This window comes from Sus scrofa, chromosome 15 (assembly GCF_000003025.6).
Source record: "Sus scrofa isolate TJ Tabasco breed Duroc chromosome 15, Sscrofa11.1, whole genome shotgun sequence".
Lineage (NCBI taxonomy): Eukaryota > Metazoa > Chordata > Mammalia > Artiodactyla > Suidae > Sus > Sus scrofa.
The window spans coordinates 23,492,003-23,518,204 of NC_010457.5; the positions used below are offsets into that span (position 1 = coordinate 23,492,003).

General features: G+C 48.8%; 1 protein-coding gene across 2 annotated transcripts in view; it reads right to left on the reverse strand.

Moving 5' to 3' along the window:
- The window catches only part of CCDC93 (coiled-coil domain containing 93), a 100,843-nt gene continuing 75,567 nt past the window's right edge, over positions 927-26,202 (reverse strand). The window contains exons 15-24 of one of the 2 annotated variants that reach the window (XM_001927273.5): positions 25,291-25,372; positions 24,343-24,414; positions 23,077-23,130; positions 21,600-21,662; positions 18,869-18,977; positions 14,970-15,052; positions 14,194-14,231; positions 12,538-12,622; positions 10,375-10,488; positions 927-5,648 (exon numbers count right to left, since the gene is read on the reverse strand). In XM_001927273.5, the coding sequence (XP_001927308.2) occupies positions 5,595-5,648; positions 10,375-10,488; positions 12,538-12,622; positions 14,194-14,231; positions 14,970-15,052; positions 18,869-18,977; positions 21,600-21,662; positions 23,077-23,130; positions 24,343-24,414; positions 25,291-25,372 (754 nt within the window). In that variant the 3' untranslated portion in view covers positions 927-5,594. The remainder of the gene's footprint in view (positions 5,649-10,374; positions 10,489-12,537; positions 12,623-14,193; positions 14,232-14,969; positions 15,053-18,868; positions 18,978-21,599; positions 21,663-23,076; positions 23,131-24,342; positions 24,415-25,290; positions 25,373-26,202) is intronic. The other variant, XM_021075794.1, reaches the window with a different exon arrangement.

The following is a 26,202-nucleotide window of genomic DNA, read 5'->3' on the forward strand; positions in this document are numbered from 1 at the left end:
TCCTGGAACAAGAAATATGGAGGCAAGCGGTCCCCAGGTGGGTTCAACAGCTCATGGTGTATTTGGGGGCCAGGCTCTTTCCAGCCTTTCACTCTGCCGAGACCAGCCATGCTGGGATGTCCCTTCCCACGGTCTCAAAATGGCCAAGGTTGCTCCCACCACCTTGTCCTTCCCCAGCAACCGGCCAGAACAGAAGCTCTCCTCTGCATCTCAGGCTGATTTTCAGCAGGAAGGGCTGCTCCATACTGGTCACAACTGGGTTAGACACTCATCTGTAAAACAGTTCTTGGCAAACAATTCTCAGGACTGCTTTAGGACAGCTGTCAGGATTCCTCTCCTGGAAACAGTACCACCCAGAGCTGGATAAAAGAGTTCTGCTGGTCAGGACTGACCCGCAGCAGGTTTCCACAAGAGACAGGCACAACTCCCCATGGAGCACCATCTCCAGCTCTTAAAACCCCAAAGCCAGGGGAACAGGGGATATGCTGTGATCCTCACCAGACAACAAAGGCAACCGTATAACAGCCCTGCTCTGTCCCTGGGATGCAGCCACACCACCATATCCCCACCCTGATCCTCCTCGCTGCCATCCGAACCTCTCACACAATCAGAGCAGTACGCCCCTCACGGCTTCATCTCCCCAGAGCTGTTTCTACAGAAGAGAGCCCCCTTTTCACTTCCCTATTTCTCCCTAGACCCAAGAAAAGGAGTTTTGGGCTCAAGGACTTATTTTTGTTTAAATTTTTTTGGCTGTGCCTGCGACATGTGCAAGTTTCTGGGTCAGGGATCGAACCCGAACTACAGCAGTGACTCAATGCCGGATCCTTAATCCACTGAGCCACCAGGAAACTCTGGGCTCAAGGATTTAAAATTCCTAAGGAAAGCAGATCTGGCGTCTTGTTTTTATTTTTTAGAAGAAAACAGAATTAAAATTTAAAAACTTTATTTTTTGAATAGGTAATACATGTACATGGTACAAAATTCAAAAGGTACAAAAGGTATACAGTGAAAGGTAATCCCCACCCCTCTTTCCAGAGGCAACCAAGGCTTTCAGGTTCCTATGAGGGGGTCCTCCTGGAGGTCCTCCATCTGTACGCACACATGTGTATACATAGAGCCAGAGACATTTTCTTCCATCCCCTTCCTTTTTTAGAAACAAACACTAGTAAAGTCAAGAGCCTCTTTTTCTCTACTTAACCATGCATCTTAAGGGATCATTCCACAACAGAACATACAGTGTGGCTTACTCTTCCATTGTACGGATTCACCATAATTTAACCATTTATTGCCCTATGTTGGTGATAGTTTCCAAACTTTTGCTATTACAAATAATGCTGCAATGAAAGTACTTGTCTGTAGGAAACATTCTTAGAAGCAGCATTGCTGGTATGAAAGTTTGTGCATTGGCACTTTTGATAGATAATCTCATAGATATTGTCTGACTGCAACTCCCCCCCCGACCCCGCCCCGGGTCCCATGGAGCTGTACAGTTCATACTTCTGCCAACACTGTATCCAGGGGCTGCTTCCCACTTCTTGGTTCCATGTGGCTCAGTCATTTCCACCAGCCATGGTTACCTTTGTGCATGGCTTACTTTAAGCCACAACATAGTCATGAGTAACTCTCTGACATTCATGTGCTCCCTCTCTCCCCCAACTCCCTCCTACATGGGGAGGAAAAACATCTATAAAATGTAATTCCTTTGTAAGGTTTGAAACCTCTGACACCTTTCTCATCCCAACCATCAAGGCTGTGAGTGTGGCCAGCACTCTAAGAGACATCCTCGAAAGCTGCTGAATAAAACTGCCTCCCGTTCTCAGGCTGAGAATATGTTCCATCTACACTTTGCTAATTTGGGAGGCACAGTTACAATCTGGAGGAGCTATTTTATCCAGCCAGGACGCCCTCATGATCCATCCTAGCCAGATGCTGAGGAGACGACGGTGAGCAATTCAGGCAAGGTCCCTGCTTTTGCTGCCCTTATGCCCTGGAGTGGAGGGCAGGCAACAGATGCTGCAAAGGACTAAGAGAATCAAATGCGTGCCATTAAGACAGAGCTGGGGGGGGTGGGGCGGGGAAGGGCAGCCTGTGGTCAGCGTTACAAGATGACACTGATGGGTCTGTATGAGGATCAGAGGGTCCGGCAAAGCCCTTGCCAGGATCTTGGAGGGAGAGCAGCCCAGGCAGAGACAAGGACAGGTGTGAACTCAACACTTCTGAGGAATTGAAGTCCCCATGTCATCAAATAGGCCACAGACCAGCTATTCAATACCCCCTCATGTTTTTACACATTTACTGTGAGAAGAGAGGAGATCATGATAACAGGATTTTCAGCCTCTCACTGTGTGCTGTAAGAGGGAATGGCCTGGGCTGGGAACCTGGGGATCTCTGGGCCTCCACCCGGCCACTTGGACAGACAGTGGGCCCTCATCTCACAGGGCTTGTTACTGTCCGGCTCTAAGTGAGTCATGCTTTTCCCTTGAGTAGCCCCAACACTGGCCACGAGTGAGTCATGAAGCACTTCCTAGGACCTGCTCTGTCCTTCCTCAGAGTGGGTTCTAGGCCAACTAACTGCATCCCAGGCTCAAAGTAACTGCTAACACTTGTTCATACTGCCATCAGTCACCTTCAGAGAGGGCACAATGAGGCCAGCCATGCCAAGGTGACTGAGATTGGGCTGGCACAGGCCTGCGGGCCATGGCTGACGGCCGAGTGCCCTCTCAGGCAGGGCTGCTTTGGTCCTTGCAGAGGTGATCAGGGCCACCAACGTGACAGCCCAAGCTCTCAGGAGGGCACCGCATGAGGTGGAAAGAGGCTTGCCTGAGCACCCCTGCTGCCAATTCCTGGTCTCAGGAGGTCCGGGAGCTGTGTATTTATGAGGGAGCAGCTCCTTAGCCTGGGAAAGGCCTCCTGTCCACCAGGCCTTCTGCCTTCTGGCTCCACTGCAGGCCCAGTGGACACTGGCAGGACCCGCTCTCCACAGAACGTGGGCAGCGAGCCAGCACCCAGTTAAAACCACCCACTGCAGATGCTAATGAGAGCTTAGAGGGCGGTGCCCTCTCTGTTAAAAAGGGAGACAGCCCCCCACGTAGCCTCGCAGTTGTTTTCTGCACCTCCCCTGAGGGTGACCAGCTGAGCCCAGTGACCCATGAGCTGGACGCAGGCCCAGGACAGCAAGAAATATGTACCAAGTGTCTCCCCCGACAGCTCATGGTCGTTTAGTTCCGCTCACGGCAGCTCTGATTTTTGTTTAAACCAAAGCAGGTCTGTGTATTTCCTCAGGTGCATGTGGGGCGGAAGGGAGACCTGACCCAGAGGCTCCCCGAGAATCCCAGAGCCCCGGTCCATCAGCAAGCTCACTGCTCTGATCCAGCGGAGACCACGGACCGCTCTTTCCTCCTGAAGCACACATTTCAGAAACCCAACTGCATGTTCCGCCCCAGAGGAGCTTGTGGAATTAGCAGAAAAACACCCAGCCACACAATGTGGGTACACAGGATGCAGCCCTGAAATGACCGGGGCCTTTGGGGCATCTCCGCATTTCACGTCCTCATCATTCACAAAGGCACCATCTACCCTGTAGGTTTATCTGTGGCAAACGGAACTCAAGACTGGCATCCGCGGTTTAATTCAAAATGTGTTCAAAGAATGGAAACTAATGTATTAGCTTAGGCCTTGTGGATTCAAGAAAGGGAAAAGGTATCTACTGATACCTCCCTCTACCAAAACCAAACCAAATGAAACTCCTTAGAAACAGCCCAAAGTAAATGCCCCCACTCTAACCCTGACGTCACCCTTTCCTCCTCCCCACCACCTGGGAACAACACATGGATAATCTAACTGCTCAAGTTGGTAGTTTGGGAGTGAGTCTATGAACTTGTTGACAAGAAAACCTAGATGTTTCCCTGAACCTAAAACACTTCAAGGTCAAACGTTATCTCCTTCCTCTGACTCGCAGAGCAACATCTGCTCTTTGGCAATGGCTTGCTTAACCTCATTGTGCCCTGTCCAAATCCATAAACACCCATGGCCCAGGGCCCCACCCAAGTGCAGTTGTGCAAGACCCAGCACCAGTGCCCACAGCCACCCCCTCACCAGAAGGGCCTCGCCAGGTGGGCACAGAAGCCGAGGGCTGTTGTTAATCCAGGCAGAGATTCTCTAAACTACACGTTGGCCCTGCTTAATACACACAAGAGAGAACTAAAAATGAACATGATGCCCCTGTGACTGCACTGAATGCCCTATTTACATGTTTAAGCATTTAAGTTTTATGGTCCAAATTGGCCGATGCTATGTGTGCAAGCCTGGTGCTGGGCTCACTGACTTGCACTGGCCAATGCTTGAGGGTCCAGACAGGAGGAGCTCCATCTAAATGGACTGCTCATTTCAGAAGAGAAAGTCAAGCCCTCTCCTTTGCTTCAGGGCCCTGCAAAGGTGGCTCCGGGCTCATTTTCCCAGACTGATCCCTAAAGCCTCCTGCAGAGACCCGTCGCCCAGTCTTCCCCCAACAAGCATGACTGTTCCCTTCCTGCCCCCTCCTGAGTTTTAACTGCGGTCATACTTTATCTAAAATGGCCTTCTCACCAATCTCTGCTACTAAACTATGATTCCCCCTTCAGATCTAGCCCAGACCCTGCCTGCTCGAGGCTGTGGGATCTTTGCACACCTTGCTGCTCTTCCTGCTGGGATACCCTCTGGCACCTGCTCATGGCCAGTCCCTCTGGGATTTATATAGGGGCCTGGATGGCAGTGACTGGTGGGCATGCCCACCTCTGGGCCCAGCCCTGGGCTCTGTGGAGCAGCAGGAGGCGCGTGATGTGCTCTTAGTGAGGGGCACGCACAGGGCAGGTGGGCTCAGACTCACACGAGAATAGGGTGTGCTAAGGTCTTACCTACTGTCCTCAAGCTGAGGTCCCTGTCTCCAAGTTTTGGAGAGATGACTTGAAAGGGACTGTGGGGGAGAAGCCGAGGGCAGATGCTCTGGCTCCCACACCCTTAGGCCTGCTGGCTGGAGCCGGGGAGCAGGAACAAAAGGCACCATGGGCCAGTGAGAGGCCCAAGTGACCAGCACCCACATGGGCTGGCCATTCAGCTAAAAGACTTGTTTACTAAGAAAAAAAAAAAAATCCCCATGGTCCAGCTCTGGGGTCACATGCTGGGAGCCTGAGGTGCAGCGTCTGTGTCACTCACCCTTCTGTCTCCCGCAGTGCTCACTCTCAGCTGTTGCTCAATTAACACTTACTGAACAAATGAATTCCTCTTTATTCAGAGTCCATACAAATATAGGTACCTTCATATGTGCAATGTTATTGGAGAAATAAAAGCTGAATCGACACAGAGAACAAATATTGCCCACGTCTCTTCACTGATCGTGGGTGTTACCCAAGCCACAATGTTGGCCCTTCTGGTGCCACTGATGACAACCAATGGAGAGATGAGATGGAGGCCAACAAGGGAAGGAAAACATCCAGGCTGTTGAGGTCATCACATCTGCCTCTCTCTATTGCAGCGTTGTGAACCATTTCACGGTCTTGTAGTGGATACATGGCATTTAGAAAAAAACATCATTGATGTCTGATGCTGCCTGGGAATGTTCAGGAGGCCTTGGCTTTCACCTTGGACAGCAGCACCTCATTCTTGCGGCCCTCCTGGAGGGGAAACGGAGAGGTGGGGACTGTGTTAGCATCTGCGGAGGCTGAGCTGGCCTCACCATCCTTCCCAGTCCTGAGGAAGGGCCCGGCCAACCAGTGAACCAGTCTCCCAGCCCACTGCCCCCAGCATGGTGGCGCTTCCCTGCCCACGTTGACCTTCAGTGCCCCAGAGCTACAAAGACTGTCAGACTGAGAATAGGAGAGGACAGGGCACTGCCATTCTGAAAGACTTGAAGAAGCCTCTAAAATACCCAAGGGGCAGAGCAGAAAGCACCCACTTATGTGCCAATCTTGGACAACCCCTTCCCCCCATAAGGAAGTGGTGCAAGCCCTTGGAGACGGTGGCCTAAGGAGTCACTGAGGCAGCCTGGGCTCACATGGCTGCAGAGCATGTGCAAAAGCTCTTACTCGGCAGGAGTGAAGGTTAAGAATGCTGCAGAATCTGACGCCCAGGGAGTGAGGCCACTGTTGCATTGCTTTGGACTCCCTTCTTCCAAAGGGACTTTGGACTTCCCTTCTCACTGTGCATCCTCCCTTTCCCTTGGCCACAGTGGCCTCAACAGTTCGGGACACCCTCCACTGCCAGCAAACCCTCTCCACTCACTCTCTGGGCCTCGTCACAAGGAGCTGTGTTTTAAGTGAGAGGTGAGTGGACGGTGGGAGGAGGGGCGGAGCCCGAGGGTGCAGGCCCAGCAGTGCAGCCAGGGCCCCAGCTGCTAAGGAGCTGGAGATCCAGAGTATGGAAGAAAATTTTTCTGTCACCCTTAACCCTTCTGCATCCAAGACCCCCAGCGTCAATGTTTCTCTCTTCCTGGGCCCTGCCAGGTGCTCCCACCTCTCTGGAGGCCTTTTGCTCTTTCTGGCCACAAATGACCCTGGTTCTCTTGATGGGTTTATGTGAATCTTCTGCCCAGAGCTGGGGAGTGGCTAGGCTCTGGGTCGGGGGTAAAGCTGAATTATTCTGCCAGAAATAAGACAGTCTGACAAGTTTCCAGCACATGTTGGAGGGGGAGATGGTTAATTAGATGGTTAATTTTTCCTGGGATGAGAAGAGAAAGTGAAGATGAGTAACGTTTGTTGTGTTAGAAAAGTTGAGAATAAAGTTTTCCTATTTAAAATGAGTTGAGATTTGCTTGGGGGAAAAAACTCCAGCTCCCCCCCCAAAAAAAGGTGGGGAGGGACAAAGAAGGAATAAGAACAGGCAGAGAGTCATACTATTATATTGTTATACTACTTTCTCCTGTGCATTTTTGAAAATTTCCATAATCTTTCATTATGGAAATGAATAAAGAAATAAATAAGTTTCATATGACAACAAATAAAGAAATAAGTTTCAATTGTCACCCACCTCCCCTTTTAAATAAAGCAAAAAAAAAAAAAAAGTCATGCACAAAACCTCAGAAGCATCAAAACACTGCTGTGGTAGAGTGATTCAGTTTATCACACCACACACTGAGACGATGCTTTTTCAGTAAAGACATCCGAGGCTGTCACATGACCGGTGTGAGCACTGATTAAATTGCATGCAATCTCCTGGAAACCTTTTGGGATCCTAAGGAATGATTCTGTCTGTTCAGAGCAATACAGTAAGGGCCCTTTAGGTATTTCTTCCTAGGAAAAAAAAAAAAGGGAAAATGTTTCCTCACTTCTGCTTCTTTCCTGCTGAAGACTGAATGGGGCCTGTTACATGTGCCAGACACCATGAGCTCCTCTCATTCCAGAAGTTGTGCCCAAAGCCAGTATCATAAAAATGCAGGGCTGGCATTCATCAGTGCTGGGCTGGAATGGAAATCTTGGTTTGGTGACTTAGAGAGAGACTGTGCTTTAGAAACATAACTAGTAATACTGCAATTAAGGTAATTTGAGAGTACGTGCTGTTTCCTGGCAGATTTGCTATTAATAAACCCTCCCATGGCGAGCAGCCAATGGAGCTTTAGACATTCCCAATGTCTCTACTCACAAAGGCCTTGATCCCAAAGGAGGCTGGAGTCAGGACAGGGGTGGGGTGTGAGCTGGTGTCTGCCTGGACCCCACGGGCATCACTGGGGCTCAGTCAATGTGGTGTCAACTGAACCCCACTAAGGGAGACTATGGCGGTCAGAGACCAAGTTCTGGATGAACTGTGGTCCGTGAATAATTACTGCCCAGCACAGTGCTGGGGACCAAGATGCAACGAGAATTCAGAACGTGGGAGAAGACCACGCAGGTTGGAGAGGAAAATAAAAGAGGCAGAACAGAGGGGGTTATGGGAGGAGATGCCATCCTAGGATGAAGGTCAGACTTTTCACTGTTTTTCTTCCACAAAAGAGATCTTACCTGGAGCTGCAATATGTAAAACAGCACAATTACTCTAGCTGAAGGAATAGGATGGAAACTGGGGAGCAGCAAGCAAGCCTCAGCACCTGTGGTGACCCCAAGTTACCTCAGAGGAGCTTGAAAAAAATTAAGATTTGGGAAAGCGAACCTGTGGTTGTCTCTTTAAAATTTTTGCAAAGTAAAATGATTTTTTTAAAAAGGAGTACTATCACCATCATCTTATAGGAGAGAGATAATTTTGACAACAACAACAACAAAAAAAAAGAGGATGTGCCATTTTTAAAAAGGTGAATCCTTTAAAGGAAATACATTTAGCTGTCTACAGAAGTTGTGCCCAAAGCCAGTATCATAAAAATGCAGGGCTGGCATTCATCAGTGCTGGGCTGGAATGGAAATCTTGGTTTGGTGACTTAGAGAGAGACTGTGCTTTAGAAACATAACTAGTAATACTGCAATTAAGGTAATTTGAGAGTACGTGCTGTTTCACCCTTTTCTTCTGACTTGCTTTGGACTGAAAACAACTGAGACCAGCACCGATCTGAGATTGTCTCAGTGTCTGAGAGTAACTGTGCCAAGGTTGTAACATACATAAGGGAACCGTTTTCTTCTGGGATCACCCCCAGCCTGCAGCCCCCAGAGCCTGCAGTGCAAGAATGAGCTTTCCCATTTCACTTCTATTTGCTTTGATTTTGATAGCTTATACTCATCCTCCCCAACTCATCTGCTTTTTGTTTTTGCTATCAAAAGGGCAGTGCTGGCATGTGCAACATCCAAAATGTAGTTCTTCTCCTCAGGGCCTTTTCTCTTTGCACATTATTTGGGGAAAAAAAAAAAAAGAGCTTGGGTGGGGAGCAGGGGATTCCCATCTGTTCCCTGCCAGCTCACTCACTGGCCCTTCAGCCCCAACCTCTGCCGGCCTGGAGCACCTTGCCTGGTCACTCTGCCCAAGGCCAAGCAAATCCTTCTCACCAGAGACAGGCTTTCCCTGGCCACACTCTCTATATAAGTCATCCCCCTGTCCTGTGGCAAAGACTGGACTTTTTTTTTTTTTTTTTTAAAGGGCTGTATCTGCATATGGAAGTTCCCAGGCTAGGGGTCAAGTCAGAGCTGCAGCTGAGGCCTACACCACAGCTATAGCAACATTGGATCCTTAACCCATTGAGTGAGACCAGGGATCGAACCTGCAGCCGCACGGACACTAGGTTCTTAACCCCCTGAGCCACAACAGGAACTCCTGGAATTACTCATTATTCGTTACTACTTGTTTATGAGAGGTTCTGTTTCTTAGCTTGCTATCTGCCTTCCCCACCACAACATAAGCTCCTGGACACAGGAACCTGGTCTGTTTTACCACCTGATGTGTTCCTGGGGCCATGGCAGGAACTGCAAGAACATTTACAGAAAGGATGGGAGATTCTGAGATGTCTATAGTGTGGCTCTCAAAAGTTAAGTTACAAAAAGGGGAAGGAGAAGTAGAGAAGGAAAAGGTGGGAAGGGAGGAAGGAAGAGAGAAGAGCCGTAAGAAACATGTAAGGAAAAAAATCACTGGTGTGGAGAGACTATATTTTTTGTTTCACAGACCACGCACCAGGATGACAACTACCTTTAGCTCCCCTGTATTTTCAGCAATCTCTAAATTCACTAAAACCACATGGATTTACATTAGAAAGAGGTAGAAAATTCCTGAAAATAAAGCTGATGAGATCTTGGCAAGTGACGGAATGAAGTCTTCTTTATGGAGAATCTCTCAAGAGAAGGACACCTTTCTTTCTCAAACGATGGAGGACAACCCTGTCCAAATGCTGGGGAAAGGACAGGGTCAAAGAAAATTTGGCTGAGAATGGGTGTGCTAAGTGCCGGGCTGAGAATGGGTGTGCTAAGTGCCGGGCACATGCTGGATGCTTCCCTCTCCCACCTGACCCCACAGGGATGAAGATCCTCCCCCCTTTCCCTGCCCCAAGTGCAAAGCCAGTGGGTGGCAGGACCTAAACCCAAGCCTGCTGCACTCAAAGCTCTCCCTCCCTCCACTGGTTTCTCAAGGTCCTTCTCCAGCCTAAGACTGGAAGGAGGGAAAATTCTCAATCTGAATCCATAACACTGGTTCCAGGTGGCCCTGAGATGGGCTGATGATGTCACTTTACTTGTGAGTATGTTCTGCTTTACTGAGTGTTAGGAAAACAAAAGTGATTCTTTGAATGTTCAATCAGAGCCACAAGATGGGCCACAAAGCAATGCCATCATGAACCACTTAGACCCACACTTCACTGTCATATCACACTGCCAACCTGTTATTTCCCAGTACAGACCAGCAGAAAACCAAGGGACTGCTCTGGCTTGCAAAGGCTCACCCGGGGATGAACAAAAACCTCGCCCTCGCCGTCCACGCCCTGCCCAGCCTTGTTCTCACCTCCTTGAACTCTTTCACAGTCTTAAAGTACAGCCTCTGCTTTTCCAATAGTTCCAAGTACTGGTCGTTCAACTGGTCTCTTCTCATTTTGTTCTCTTGCTTCTTCTTTTCCATCTGTTGAAACATTTTGGAAAATGGTGATGAAAAGGCATGTTCTGAGTAAGGGCAGCTGGCAACGACCAAAAGGCAACTATTCGGGACATTTTCAAGGCTTTCCTTCTGATAGTTCCTTTCTATGCCTCGGTTTTGCATGGGTTTATTTATTTGCATGATATTGCAACACCTATAATTTATTCAGCAATCCTTTCACTGGGCATTAATTGTTGCATATAATTATTATTATTTTTTTGCACACGAGGACAATTTCACAAAAAACAGGGAGGCATTCCCTCTTTACTCAGGAACCCTTCCATGGACCAACCACCTATTTTGTGACTCACACTCACTGCTGGTCTGTGCTGTGGACACCCTACACCTGCCAGTTCTGGGAAACCTGTGCTCTGGAGGGACACACATGTTCCTGCCATGGTCTATCTGAGCGGGACCCCTCATGGCACCCAAACACGGAGGGCTGTTTTTTTTTTTCTAAACGAACACAACCAAAGACATCCATCCAAATGAGTGCTGTTCTGTAGAGCAGACAGATTTACTCCACTCAAGTGCCAGTCGGTATTCAAACCCTACTGGGAACCCTCGTTGACAACTGCCTTTGGAGTCAACTGAGAGGATTCACTGGCTCAACAAATAGCTCTTGGGTGCCCACCATGGGTCAGGTGCTGTGCTGGCCCTCAATACAGACAGAAGAGGGAGCCCTTCCTGCCAGGCACATGGACACCCTTCTGGTGCCTTCACCATCAAGCCTGGTGAAGGATGGAGAGAATGGAGGGGTCAGGCCCATCTCCTTCTCCAGGAACGCACTAGAGAGTCAGCAGAAAGGGGAAGCCAAAGGGACCCCCTAATACTTCCTATTGTTCTTTACTGTGAGCAAGAACCTCTCCCTGAGGACAACAGGAAAGGTAGACAGGCTCTGCCCTGAGGTCTGGGCTGTCATGGGCCTGCAGTTGGCCAGGCTCTCCCCACAACCTCCCTCGCACCAAGAGAGCCCGCCCTGCCCTGGGGAGGTGTCCACGCACATGGACAGATGCTGCCTCACCCTGCCCTCATCTTTGTGGCCGAACAGTCTTGTCACCAGTGACACATTTTTCTGCTCCTCTGACATCATTTTATTGACATCCTTACTGGGAGATAACCATTTGCTACAGGGAGAGGGATATGGCGAGCTTCTGCCTGTGGTTCATCTCTTGGGAGACAGGAATGCCTGTCTTTCAGGTGCTCACATTCTGGCCTCCCCCCACCCCCCGGACCAATGTGCCCCAGGATGGTGAAAGGAGGTGCCCTAAATCCCCAGAAGGTGTCACTGCCTGAAGACCAGATGTGTGATACATTTTTTAAACCAGGACTGAAAGTGAGAGACACTGGAGGTATTAGTTGGGATTTGTCTGGTTATGGTGGTGGGAGGATGCAGCTGTGTGTCCAGCTCCCAGACTGTCAGCCAGTCTTCATGCCTACTGACGCAGGGCACACATGGAGCACAGAGAAGACATCCTGTGCTGCCCCCAGTCTGGATGAGTTTCTGCAAAGCTACCTCTGGAGTGCCCATACCCCTTTTCAGTTCCTTTCTCTTCTCCTCTGACTTCTTAGGCTCAACAGCCTCTCACTTTAGCAGAATTTCACCATTACTTACATTTTTCATAGGGGGGTTCCTGATAACTGAAATGCTCTTGAGATGATAAGGAATGAATCCCTAATAGCAAAATGTCAGGAACCAAAGAGCCAGTGAGGATGGGATTCTACTCAGACAGAAGGCCTGCTGGTGACAGTCTCCTCATCTGTGAAACAGGGGGACACCGCTCACTTAGAGGGCTTTTAGGAGGACCAGCACATGCCTGGTGCAAGGGAGCTAAGAACAGCCTCTGAACGGTCAGTGTAGGCAGCCCGAGGAGCTGTCCTGCCGGGACCGCTCTGCATCCACACTGAAGGTGTGTCCTTAGAACCGAGGCACAACCAGATCCCAGGACAACCAGAAGAGGTCTGCTTTCCCCAGGACCTCCTCCATCACTAGTGGGAAACCTGGACAGCATTTTAGAAAATAAGCCATCTGACCTTCATTCGACTTTGCTTAATTCCTTCTACGATCTGTTCCATCTGGCGTAAAAACTGGTCCCGGGCAGCAGGGGAGGCCATGGCTCTGAAAGAAAGACCAGCAGAGGTATGACTAGCAAATGGGGCTCTGAGAAAAGGGGAGGCACCAAGGAGTAGGTCCTGTACCCAGACAACACCCCAGAAGGTGGCAGGCCTTTGCCAGGCAGGACAGACCCATGGGCCCTGCGATTCCAGGAAGTCAAAGATTCTAAATTCCAAGGAAGGCTTGAAAATTTACCTGATCTTGTTGTAACTGAATGTTAATCTCCACATGCCACCCCCACCTCCAACTCTTGATACAATTTTCTTAACTAGTAAGTATTTTCTTAAGTAAAATGTAACTAAAAGTAACAAAAATACTTTTTACTTTAAATAATGGCAGGAAATGCTTACGAAGTAAATTCCACTTAGTTTTTAAAAATCTGTGGATTTAGAAACACTGCTCAGGATTGGTAAACATTTTTTGATTTTCCTAAAAGCAGGCTGGGAAACCTGGTTCTGTTCCAGGTGCAGCAGCCTGGTGAGAGGACCCCCTGACACCCCCTTCACCCGTAGTCCTGCAGAAGGAATGACACCAGAAGCATGGGGTGCATATGAATACAAGGACTGAGGATTTTTCCAAAGGACCTGCTGACAGCAGAACTCACCACAAAAGTACACAAACATCAGTTTTTTTTTTTTTTTCTTTTTTGGCCACACCCATGACATGTAGAAGCTCCCAGGCTAGGGACTGAATCTGAGCTGCAGCTGTGACCTATGCCACAGCTGTAGCAACACTGGATCCCTGAACCCACTGCACCACAGTGGGGAACTCCTAAATATCAGCTTCTCTCGATGACTGGGGATAAAGATGAAGGCACCAGTTTTAGACTTGTCACAAGGTTGAAAGTCACTAATTGAACCTGGGTATTAAAGGGAGCTGCTGCAACTTTTGTTTGTTTTTAATTAGAAATGAAACTTAAAAATCTACAGCTTGTAATCCATTAAGACTGTAGACCCTAGTCACCCACCAGGGGACAGCTGAGATCTGTGCTGGAAGGAGAGGAAGCCTGCTGGACAGAGCCGGCTCTAGGGCTGCCCGGATGGTGGATGGGCTCCTGGCTGTGCTCCAGGGCTGGTATAGACTTGGGTACAGATGGGCCTTGCCATCCAATTTTTGGAGAAAATATTTATATCTGAACAAAGATGTTTAGAGGATACACATTAACTTAAAAGATAAAATCTACCACAAGATTTGAAGTGTTTACAAAATTACATAATTTCATTATCTAACAGTTAATGCACTTCTATATTCTCAACAAATGTTATTAATCTAATTTCAGCAGGACAAAAGTAATCTACAAAGCAATGATAGTAGTTAGGCATAATCAGATTATGTGAATGTTAACTTTCTCCCTAAGTTACTGCTTGGTGTTTTTCAAATTCACTGTACTATCACTGTGTCTTTTGCAAGAACTCAAGGTCTGTGCAAACCAAAACACATCTGCATGAGGCATCGGGGTGGGCATGTAAGACCCACACCCTGAGCACTTTGCTCAATCACACCATTGGAAGACAGAGGTAAACCCTGTGCAGGGCACACGAGGCACTGGCAGGAGGAGGATAAACAGCACTTACTGTGAGAAGTTCTCATGAATTGAGTTCAGCAGGCTAATCTGGGGAAGCAAAAAAAACCCCAATGAGCAAGGGCTGAAAAGTCCTTGAGCTACCCCAGCCACTGAAGCCTGTCATGCATCTCTGGATACTGCTTCTGAAAGGAACAGAGCTTGTTCATGCAGATGAAAGTAACGTGACAAAAAAGAGCAACATGTTTTTAACCCCATGGTTTTCCCAGAGCCTCTTCCTCTGGCTACAGGAACGTGGGAGAAAGTCCTGTTGACAGGACTGACGCCCCAGCTGAGAGACCGACGTCAACATTAGGACTCTTTGGGAAGCTCCCCCTCTCTACCTCACCAAGTACTGTGCTTTACGTTCAGGGTAATCAGTGCAGTGGAGGGTCAGTGGGGGTGGAGAGTGAGAACACTGTGCCCCTCCTACTTCTTCCCACAGGGTCTCTTTGCCTGTGTGGCCAGCCCCTCCTGGACGCACCCTCAGGGCCCCCTCCCCTGGGCATGCCTCAGCCCACACACAGCACCCTCTATCAGACCCCATGATAGTCCAGGGCAGCGGCTACAGGGCAGCCAATGAGAGATGCCATCCTAAGAGGAAACACAGTGGGAGCCCCGGAGGAAGGGTGCCCTTTCTGACTTTGTACCCAGCCCTGGGCACACACCAGGTGGCCCTCCCACATCAGCTGCAGGCCTCTGCATACCAGCTTCCCCTGAACTTCCCCGGGGCGACAGCAGTGCAGCTGCTCATCTGATCACAGTATTCTCTTTTAGAAAGGCTCTTACCTCTTTTTCCAGATAAACTTTTTTGTCATCCAGGGTATTATATAAAGTGAAGAACTGCTTGGTTTCTTTGTGCACTGCTGAAACTGTAAATGCAAAGAAAGCAGTACAGAAGTGAGAAAACGTATCACAATGACCCCAAAGACCCTCTGCCTGGGGATGACACTCAATGGCTGTCTGCCCTGAAACCCCCCAGGGCACAAAGTCTGGTGCGGGGCTGCCGCAGCCTGGCTGCAGGCGGCAGGGTGACAGGCCCAGCACAGACCAGGGACTAGAGGGAGCCCCCTGTCAGTGTGCGGGGCAGGGGGCTTTCTCAGAAGAACTCCAGGTGAGGGGTCTGAGAGGAAGTGGCAGGCCTACTCACATTTGTCACCCCAAGCTCAGCACAGCCCAGGTGGCAGGCCCTCCAAAATATCCATGGGGCCAAGAGCATGCCTATCCCAGGGCAGGATGCACATCTAACCGGTCCTATGCATGACTAAGTGGGCACTGACTTACCAGGCTCCCAACATCCTTACCTACAAAATCACCCTGCATCTCTGCCCATCCCCCCTTTCCCTCTAGGGTGCCATGTTCACTGCAGAACCTGGATGCTGGGGTGAAGGGTTCCTCCCCAAACAGCCCTTCTGCTGTGTGTGGTGGGGTGGGCAGGCCCCGTGCACATGGCCCTGGCCTGCAGGACTTCTTCACTGCTCTGAAGTCCTGGAACAGCTGCCCAGAGGGAGATAAAATCCCATGACCTGGGCTCACAACCACGATTGGAGCCTGAGTTGGGAGCTTCAATTTAATTGCAGCTGGAGATCCCAATGTCTAATGGTGATCAGACATGGCTGAGACTGCAGTGGGGTCTGGTTCCTTTGGGAGTAACACAGGTTGGGGAACCGGGAGAGGGAGGGTGGGCCGTGGGCACTTGCAATTTCCTTGGGCAACTGCCACTAATACCCACAGCCTGATTCTTTAAATCAATCATTCAACTTCCAACTTTCACTACCCAGTAATAGCTGTGACTCCCTCCAGCTATGCAATCTGTAAATGGGTGGGGGCTGGGAACATTTGATGTACATATCTGGTATTAGAAATTAATAATTTAAGTACTTAGATGCAACAGTTAAAACTGTTCCCAACATCAAAATGCCTGATTTGTATGAAAATCACTTCATGAACTGCTCAATATAAAGTGCTATAATTATAATAAAATATAAGGTATTAATGCTAAGAGCTTTGGAACAGTGATAATCAATCCCGGCCAAAAAACCAGAATCATCTGGGGGGAGGTTTTTTTTTTTTTTTTGCTTTTTTAGGGCTGCACTCGCAGCATATGGAAGTTCCCAGGCTAGGGGTCAAATTGGAGCTACAGCTGCCAGCCTACACCACAGCTCATGGCAATGCTGGATCCTTAACCCACTTTGAGAGGTCAGGGATCAAATCTGCATCCTCATGGATACTAGTTGGATTTGTTTCCACTGCATCACAATGGGAACTCCCATGTGGGGACTTTTAAAGTTTCATGACCAATTGAATGAGATTTTCTGGAGATGGGACCCATGTGATTACAATGTGCAGCCAAAGTTGAAAATCACTGTCATAAATAAACCAGTCAAGGAGTTCCCATAGTGGCGCAGCAGAATCGAATCCCACTAGGAACCATGAGGTTGCAGGTTCGATCCCTGGCCTTGCTCAGTGGGTTAAGGATCCATGGCTGCCGTGAGCTATGGTGTAGGCCACAGACACAGTTTGGATCTGGCGTTGCTGTGGCTGTGGCGTAGGCTGGCAGCTGTAGCTCCGATTAGACCCCTGGCCTAGAAACTTCCATATGCTACGGTTGTGGCCCTAAAAAGCAAAAAATACATGCATAAATAAATAAATTAATTAATTAAAAACCAGTCAACTTGCAGCTTTATGATCAAGAATGTGTCTGTCTGTGGCTTGGATGCTGGTGTTGCTGTGGCTGTGGTAGCAATAGCTCTGATTTGACCCCTAGCCTGGGAACCTCCATATGCCGAGGGAGTGGCCCAAGAAATGGCAAAATAGACAGGAAAAAAAAAAATGTGTCTGTCACCCTTACCCTGTCCAGCTCAAGGTTCTGGGTGGGGCTTATAGATATTTGATGATTATAATATTTAAAAAAAGATACAGATATTTTGGTACAACTGCTTGAAAATACCTTTGGTGTAAAAAATGTCTTCTCAAAAATAACTTTAACATGTCAAATTTACTCTGGAAAATACATGGATGCAAGGTATTGTTATTTGCTTTTATTGTTAAAGCCTTTCAAGTAGACAGGGGCAGAAAATCAGGGGAAAGATTTAATTTATGGCTGAAACTATTTTCTGCGGAGAAACTGCTCTTGTTGACAAGTGCCCCCTGACCATCTGAATCAAACGGGAGGACTATGTAAAACATCAGGGTGGTGGGGTCAGACGTGATAGGGGTCATGCTCTGAGTAGGACAGTGTTCTGGCTTGAACCAAGAAGGATGCTTGAGAGGCTAACATCTCAAGGGACAACCCAGGGTAGACCGTGGAAGGAGATTCGAAGTTTGCCAAGAGGGCACTGCAGGGCACTGGCATCTGGGCCCCGGGGACCAGGTCACAGGGGTGAGGTACCCACGGCCTGCAGTGGGGCGGCCCAGATAAGGCATGACTCTGATCAGTGTATTTAGGACTCTGAAGACTGCCCATCCAGTTATGAGGAGCTATTGAATATTAAAGCTTTTAAAAGAGGACTGTAAAATGATCAAATTTATGTGTGTGAAAGATCTCTCAGTGAGTGCAGAGGAGGGGTCAGGCTCTGGGCAGTGATGAGAAGGCAGCTATGGCAGAAGTCCAGAAGAAATGGACATGACCACTATTCAGACACAGAACTGGCAGAGCAGCATGAACCAGAGATGACAGGGGTGGGGGGTGGGGGTGCTTAGCCTGGCTTGATGGCAATCACAGTGACTGGGGGCGGGGGGCACAAATTCAGTTTTGCACTTGTTGAGCTGAGGTATCAGGGTGCATGCAAGAGTGGGAGCTGAAGGAAGGTGTGGTGGTGCAGGACCCATGCACAGCGGCTCTCTGAGCTGGGTCTTGAAGGATTCTGTCTGACAGAGGTGAGAAGGGGTCCTGGCTGCAGGTAACAGGAGGCGGCAGAGCCCACAGCATCAAGACATCAAAGTGCGTGGTGTGTCCAGAGGCAGCATGTAGCCTGGGGTAGCCAGAGTGGGTACTGAGAGCAGGAAAGGGGCCCTCCAGGCAGGCCCCTTGGACTGGGGAGGACCTCAGGAAGAGTAAGGAGAGAAGTTTTTGTGAGTCCTAGGGGGCTCCTGAGGCTGTGTCACTGGAGGGAAGTGATATGATTGGGTGGGGGATGAGGAACTCAGAGAAGGGGCTGAGCTGGATGCAAGGCAGAACAGACATGGCAGCGACACTGCGACCAAAAAGGCAACTCTGAGGACCACTCTGAGCCTGACGAGGTGTGGTCACTGACTCAGGCTGAGGGACCCAGAACTGGACCCTTGGGTGAATATGATGCTATCAGGGCAAGGACCACACAAGCAAGGTGAAGGATGAGTGAGGACTAATCTAGAGATGCTGGGGCCACAAGAATCCATGTGATTGGAAAGTGGAGCCTGAAGGCTGATGTGGATGAGGAAGGGCTGAAAGCATTGCTCTCAGAGCTCAGTCAGTAGAAGCTACCTTGTTCAGGGACAGGGCAGCACACACGGTGCTACCCTGGGATTCTGGGCTACATGGAATGAGTGCCGAGCAGGCCTGATGATGAGCTGGAGCCCTTCCCCGGGGATGGCTTTCAGGGATGGCGCTATGATGCACCCTCCTCCAAGCTAAAGAGGGACAGAGACCCTGGCCACCAGCCCCTCCCAGGCCCAGCCTCAGGAGCTTGCGTGGTCGAAGCACCTACTCTGGCGGTAGAGCTCAATAAATCTCTTCTGATATTGTATTAGTTCGGCTCGGCTGGGTACTTCATCAATCTTGCGGTGCAAAATTGCTATTTCTCGATTTCTTCGAGCCTAAATGCAAAAGGGAAGGGAAGACAACACTCTTTGGTGAAAGGCCCTAGTGTCCTCTGGGGAGCCCACACACTGCCCCACCCACCCTGGGCCCAGACACACAGCCAGAACCCAGGCAGTCCCTCTTGAAAACACATAGAAAAGGTGTGTCTCTGAGCTGAAGCCGCAGGAGGCATCACATTCATGGACCAGGAAGGAAGATTCTGAATGGGGAGGGCATCTGTGGACAGCACCCCAGGGAGTCCACCTGTCCCCAGAGCAGCTGATGCCGGCAGGCAGTGCAGGTGAGAACCAAGTTCTTCCCAGACGATGAGTGCTCTGCTGCCTCCACATAAGCCCCAGATCCTTCAGCTTGCCGGACGAGTTCCCATAACTCACTCCTAAAATACCTGTCTGGTGTCCCCTCCCACCACTCCATAAAATGAACTCAAGTCTATCAGCCAAACATCCCCTGTCTGCACTGGGGAGGCAGAGCCAAACATCATTCAGGGGAGCTGGGGCTCCAGGCGGGCGGGTTCCCTGAAGGGTAGCTCTGGAGGAGGCCACCCAGCTCCCGCCATGTTCATGGTATAAGGACTAAGGACGAAGGGGCTCTCAGTGCTGCCCTTCCCCTGTGCCTCTCTGTCCTCTAATTTACCAGGGAAATTTATCAGGAAAGCCCCTGGGGCAAAACCCACCATCGACTCCAGTGACCAAGCCTAAACAGGGTCTGCTCCTCTGGCTACAGGGAAAGACGTCTTCTCTATGGCCAAGGCTATACCCACAGGCTCTGTGTCCTGAGTGTGTCCCCCCTCCCCCACGAATCTAAAGAGAATTACTCATTCTTTTTATCAACATCTTTAACCTCTCCTTTTCTATTGGCTTCTTTCGTTGGCATTTAAATACGTTCCAGTCCCTCACCCTTGAGAAAGGCCCTTCCTTAAACCTTGATCACCTTCCAGCTATCATCTTCTTCCTCCCTTTAACAGCACAACTTCCTGAAGGCCATGTACCCTCAGTGCCTCTGACCAGACCCCTTCAGTCATCCCCCAACCCAGTGCTACCGGCTGCTCCTAAATCCACTAGAACTGCTCTCACGGAGGTCACCACGGACCTTACTTGTGCACCCTAGCAAGTCTCAGCTTCTATTTCCTGACTTCCAGTAGCATTTCCCTTTCTCTGCACCGAGCGCTCTGCTCAGCTGCCAGGAGACCTCAGGCTCTATTTTCTCAGGCCTCTGGCTGCCACTCGGCCTCAAGCCTCCTTGGTAGATTCCTCCTTTCCCTCTTCTGAGCATATATTTCCACAGCTTCAGTTATCACCTAGACAGTGCTGACACCTGGGTCTCCAGCCCAGACTATTCTTGGACATTCCTACCTGGCTTAGTACCCCAACCTTTAAAACCCCCAAAGGGCACTTCTATTCACACTCCCATTCCCTTCAGCCCTAACCTTTCTCCTTCATGCTTTTTCTGAATGAATAATGTAAGGATCCACCCTAATGCCCAAGTCAAAACTTTTCCACCATCCTTGATTGTGCTTTTTCTCTGACCCAACTGATGCTAAGGTCCATGGGATACAGCTTCTCAGCCTCTTGCCTGCCAGTTCCTTTCCATTCATCCCCACTGACCCAGCTCAGACTCAGACCTTCAGCAGGCTTTTGCGTCTACTGAAGCTTCCCTTGGGCCAGTGTGAAGCAGCCCAGAGTAGGTAATTCGCACATAAGCTCCCTTGCACTTTGATGTATATGGACATATCTTGGTTCTCAAACAGCCAGCAGCTCCAAAAAGATGGGCTATATCTTTTACTAGTCCCAGGACCTAAAGCAACACTGAATATACATAGAAATCACACAGTCAAAAAGTTTCCAAGTCTGCAGCTGTGCTGTCCTGATTTAATTCTGTGTCTCTTTAAGATTGGTACAGCGTCCTTGTATCAAGGACAAATCTGATTCACCTGAATTTAACCAAACAGCCCGGGAAAATAGCAAGAGCCAAAGAAAGGAAAAAGAGAGTTCTGATGGCCCCTGAAGCCCTTTGGCCATTCCCATCAGAACTCGGCCTTTCCTTCCCAGAGAACAGAGAGAAGTCTGGGGTCAAAATGCAATGAGTTAACTCTTGGCTTTTGAGCATCCATAAGCCATATCCTGGCAATGTAAGGGGATTTTACAATTCTGTTTATTTTGGATTCTATGTGAATCTAGAGCCAACTTTAAAACCTACCTCCCCATATTTTATGCCCTTCTCACAAACCACCAAGGTTATCAAATAAGAAGACTAAAATGGGCACTTAATTTTAGAGGAAAAGTACTAGACAAGAACCTTAGACCTTGAATCCAGGCTCTGGCATTTACCAGCTGCTTGTACTTAACAGATCTGAGTCAATTTCTTCATACAGAAAATGAGGCTAATAGCTGCTTTCTACCCAGGGTGACGATGAAATCAAATGAGATGATGGTGAAATAATATGCCAATGTGAGGTGTTACAACCCCATCTTAATCCACTGAGTTACACTCCAGACAGAAGAGGAAACAGCAGCCTTAGTACTGAGATGCTCCAGCTCTAAGATTCTGAGACTTTCCAATTCTGCTACAGGACTTTCATACCTAGTTAGATATATTTATTAGTTCTTGTTTTTACTCACCTGCAGTAAGCGAATCTTATAAAGTTTCTCTTTTTCCATGTTATACCTCCTGTCTAGGTCTTCCTGAAATTGGAAAAAAACACAATTATCTGGGAATAGGAAATATTCATTTTTCGATGAAGTCTTTTGAACTTGAAGGTTTTTTTTTTTTAATCTCCCTTATCCTGAGCCCCCAAATTAATTTTTTCAAATGGCTGAATTCAGGATCAGGTCCTATATCCTGTGAGACCCTTGACACTCTTTCATATCACTTTCTAACAAATCTTCCTTGTGTGTGTACACACACGCACACTGGAATATTACTCAGCCATAAAAAAGAACAAAATAGTGCCATTTGCAACAATATGGATGGATCCAGAGATCATACTAAGTGAAGCAAGTCAGACAAAGACAAATATAATATCACTTATATGTGGTATCTAAAATACGATGCAAATGAACATATTTATGAAACAGAAACAAACTCACAGATACAGAAAATAAACTTATGGTTACCAAAGGGAAAAGAGGGTAGGGAGAGATAAATTAGGGATAAATTGGGATTAGCATATACAAACTATTATATATATAACAGATAACCAACAAGGTCCTACTGTATAGCACAGGAAACTATATCCAATATCCTGCACTAAACCATAATAGAAAAGAATATATTCCCATCAACAGTACAAGAGGTTTCCCTTTACTACACACACACACACACACACACACACACACCCCAGCTCCTCCACAGGGCTCAGCTGCAGGCAAACCCCAATAGCCTTCACTGCAGAAGTCCCAAGACTCATGTTCCAGGAGCCTCTGAGGACGTGAAGGGAAGAGGAATCCTAAAGCAAGCAAATATTAGAGCCTCTCTTGCTTCTCTCTTCCTCCTCTTCTCCCTTTTCTATTCCATTCTCCTGGAAGTACCTGCTTCACTCAGAATAGGGGTCAGCAAACTACAGCCCAGCAGCCAAATCCCATAGCCCTTGGGTCAAATTTGCCTCTCTGCCCATTTTTATAAATAAAGTTCTGTTGGAACACAGCCATTCCCATGCTTTCGTTTGCATATGGACTATGACTGCCACAGCGGAGCTGACCCACAAAGCTGACGGTATTTCCCACCTGGCCCTTCACAAGCCACTGACGCTGGCAGGCAGCCCCACATGGTGAGCTCTCTCCCGCTGTGCTGCCTGGCCCTCGGACGCCCCATGTAGGCCTCTCCCCTTCCCCGCTCAGATATCAGAGTGGAGACAACACCTGCACAAGGTGCTGGGAGGGAACCCACAGGGATGTTGGCCCCGACGTCCATTCCCAGGGAGGTCCTGCCTCCATCTGAGGGCAGGTATGCCAGACGGAGCCAGGCCCTGAGAGCCTGCAGAAGAGGAGGTGGTGTACGTATGACTGAAGGAGGCCCAGGAAGCTGTCAAAAAGGACACAAAGCTGGCCGCCACACTTGCAGAGGCCAGCGGCCACCCTGAGAAGGGCAGGTACTCACGTGGTGAGTCATCACTGGGGTCGGGGCACCTTGCGGCTCTCCCCCAGAGAGGTCCTGCAATGAGGAAAAGGAACAGACGCCATTACTGAGTAAGGGACTGAGGCAGAAGTTGAGGGGCTTGATGGAGGAAGGGGTAGGGGTGCGCAGTCCCCGACTAGGTCTGAAGAGTAAGCAGCCTGTACGTGAGCCCCAGGTTTAAATTGTTCTTAAATGTCTGTCAGCTGCACACTAACAAGTCAGTCTGTCTCTGAACATGGGTCAATCCCTCTAACAGAACGTGACTGTTGAGGACAGAAATGCGATCCTGGAAGTCTGAGCTCTGCAAACCCAGAGGCTGGCTGAGCTGACATCATGAGGCTCAGAGCTCAGAGTCTTGGAAACAATTGGAAAGGCTGGCTGTGTGGGGATGGTCCCAGGACACCACCCACTGCACAGCCACACTCTTTGACCCCCCACCCCCCTACGCCTCCGCTGCCTGGCTGTGGTAACAAAACTCTGTGGCCTTCCTCCCCTCTGAGTGTGGCAGCGACCTGCACAGCTCCAGGTGCAGCCCTGGAGGAAGGCCTATGGACTCATGCTGGCTGCTTAGACAAGCCCGCTCCCCTCCCTGAAGCTCAAGTTCCCAGTTTCTACAAAAGAGGGGATGCAGTGGATGGTTCCAAGGCCATGTCCAGCTCTCACAGTCTAAGCACAGGGATCCTCAGCAAACAGGTTTTGAATGGAGTGTGAGAAGGGAAAAAAAACCCCACAGTGATCCCTACAATCTCATTTGGTGAGAGAAACAGACTTATTTTTCTGTCCTTGTCCACACGAGCTCCTTGGGAGAGCAAGGCCTCTGGGCAGAGCCAGCTGGGGCAAGTTCCTAAGCCCAGGATGCTTCCATGCTCCTGGTGCTCTGACATCACAGCCCGTGTCCCTGGGCAGAGCAAAGGGTGAAATGAACAAACAGGTGCAGAATTTAGAAGCAAATGGGACAAGTGAGAACAGAGCTCAGGGGGTCCCTGGAAACACCCCGTCCCTAATGGAGGGGGAGGCTGGGCTTGCAGCCCGTCCAATCCTGCCTGGAGTTCCTGCCGTCCACACCCTTGGCTGCTGTAACCCAAGAAGAAAGACAAAGGACTGGGATGGAAATCTAAGAAAACCATTTGAGAAGTGTGTGTTCAGAGGACCAGGCTGAGAAGTCTGGTCCTTTTTAGCAGCAGACTTTGCTGGTGAGTCCTCTGGAGGAGCTGTCATGGTAGAAGTCACAATGGCCTCAGCCCTTACCTTTTCACCTCCATCTGGTGCCCTCTTGGCCTTCAGGCTTTCAATTTCCTGCTGCAGCCGTGCCATCTCCTCCTTTAAAAGTGATGTGAACATTTACAACAAAACTTGGACAGGCTAGTAACTGGATGTAATCATTTATCTAGAGCCTTCTTTTCACGTTTTTATGAGTTTATGCCAGGACAAAAAGTCCATTAGGAACTAACTGCCCAGGTTCCCGATTTTCGACCTGAAGATTTTTTTCAGGATTCAAACATCTGTACCTCAGTTACAAGGGGCAGGCAAGGCTTGCAGTAATCATGGGACTTGGAATGAGTGAGTGGCTTACAGCCTAGCCCAGAGCCTATTTCGCTCTCATCTCTTGTCCATAGGCCTGTCCACCTTGTGGCCTGGAGCCCTGCTATGTTACCAAGGCCCTCCTCCACACGCCACCCCCACCTGCTTAAGTCACATCCAGCTTCCAGATGGCTCTGGAGCCACAGTGGCCTCTCCTGCTGTGGACTCACACAGAACTCAGGCTTCTCTCCTGCTTCCCACGTGGTCACCTGTGCACGAGCCACCCCCACTACTGGACCACGAGCTCTCAGGTGGCAGAATATGTGATGTACAGACACGTCAGGTTTTCAGGGAGGCCCTGGTTTCATAAGATGCTATTCCTTGCACTTTGTAAGAGTTGTCTTTTAAATCCACTTGTACATTAGAAAACACTGTTAGACTGTGCTCTCAGTCTTGGGGCTTGGCATGCACAGGTCCTCATCTAACTCACTTCCAGTGTCCTTGGAGGCACCTACCTCACTACCCTCTTTCTCTCACACACTGGCATATACCTGTCCAAGTGAATCTATTTTCCTGACTGCATCTGGACAGGGTGCTGCAGCAGCACAGAGGAAGTAAGGCAGGAGATTTTATAAGAAACTTGGTTCTTGTCTGCTGACACCAAGCAACACTTACTCGACAATGTGCTTTAAACTCCTGTTCCTGACTTTTCAGATTTTCATTCATGGCTACAAGGGCTCTCAAGTTCTCCAGGATGCTGCAGAGAAAAGACCGAAAATGACCAAAATCCAACAAGCCATTGTAATTTTATGAAGCACAGTGAAAAACGAAAACCCCAGATCAAAAGGAACTTCTTTCTTAATTTCCTTTGTCTCTCCCAAGAGTGTCTAATGGGTCTCCCACATACGACAATGACTACCATTTAACTGACATTATTATGCATTTACATAACATGAGCTCATCAGGCCACACTGAAACAAACATTAATAAACATTACAGAATACGGAATTAAAATGTCAACTGAAGAAACATCAGTGAGTTTCAAGATTACTGTCTACTTTTAATGATACCAATTACTCAACAGACTCAGAGCACAGACAGTATTGTAACTTTAATTCCCACTCTTAATTTCCATTCTGAAAGGAAAGAGTTGCTTAAGGTCATTAAAAGCACTAATTTGAAAATTTAAATGTCAAGTATCTGATAGTACTTTGCTCCATATTAGGAAAAGAGCGTTTCTAATCATAAAGCCCAGTAATCTGAAGGTACGTTTTGTTTGTTTTTTGCTAAAAATATCCATCTAGTCCAGAACTCCTCAATGTGTGCCTAAAGCATTTGAAGCACTTTATTATTTCACAATTTCACTCAAGTGAGGGACACTTACGAGAATTTACAACCCAGTTTGGTGCTAAAATGGTCAAATGCAAGCACTCCTTATATTTAATTTAAATTGTCTAAACAGGAGTTCCCGTTGTGGCTCCATGGGTTAAAGATCCGACGTTGTCTCAATGAGGATGTGGGTTCTCTGGCCACGTTCAGCAGGTTAAGGATCCGGCATTGCCTTAAACTTCGGTGTAGGTGACACAT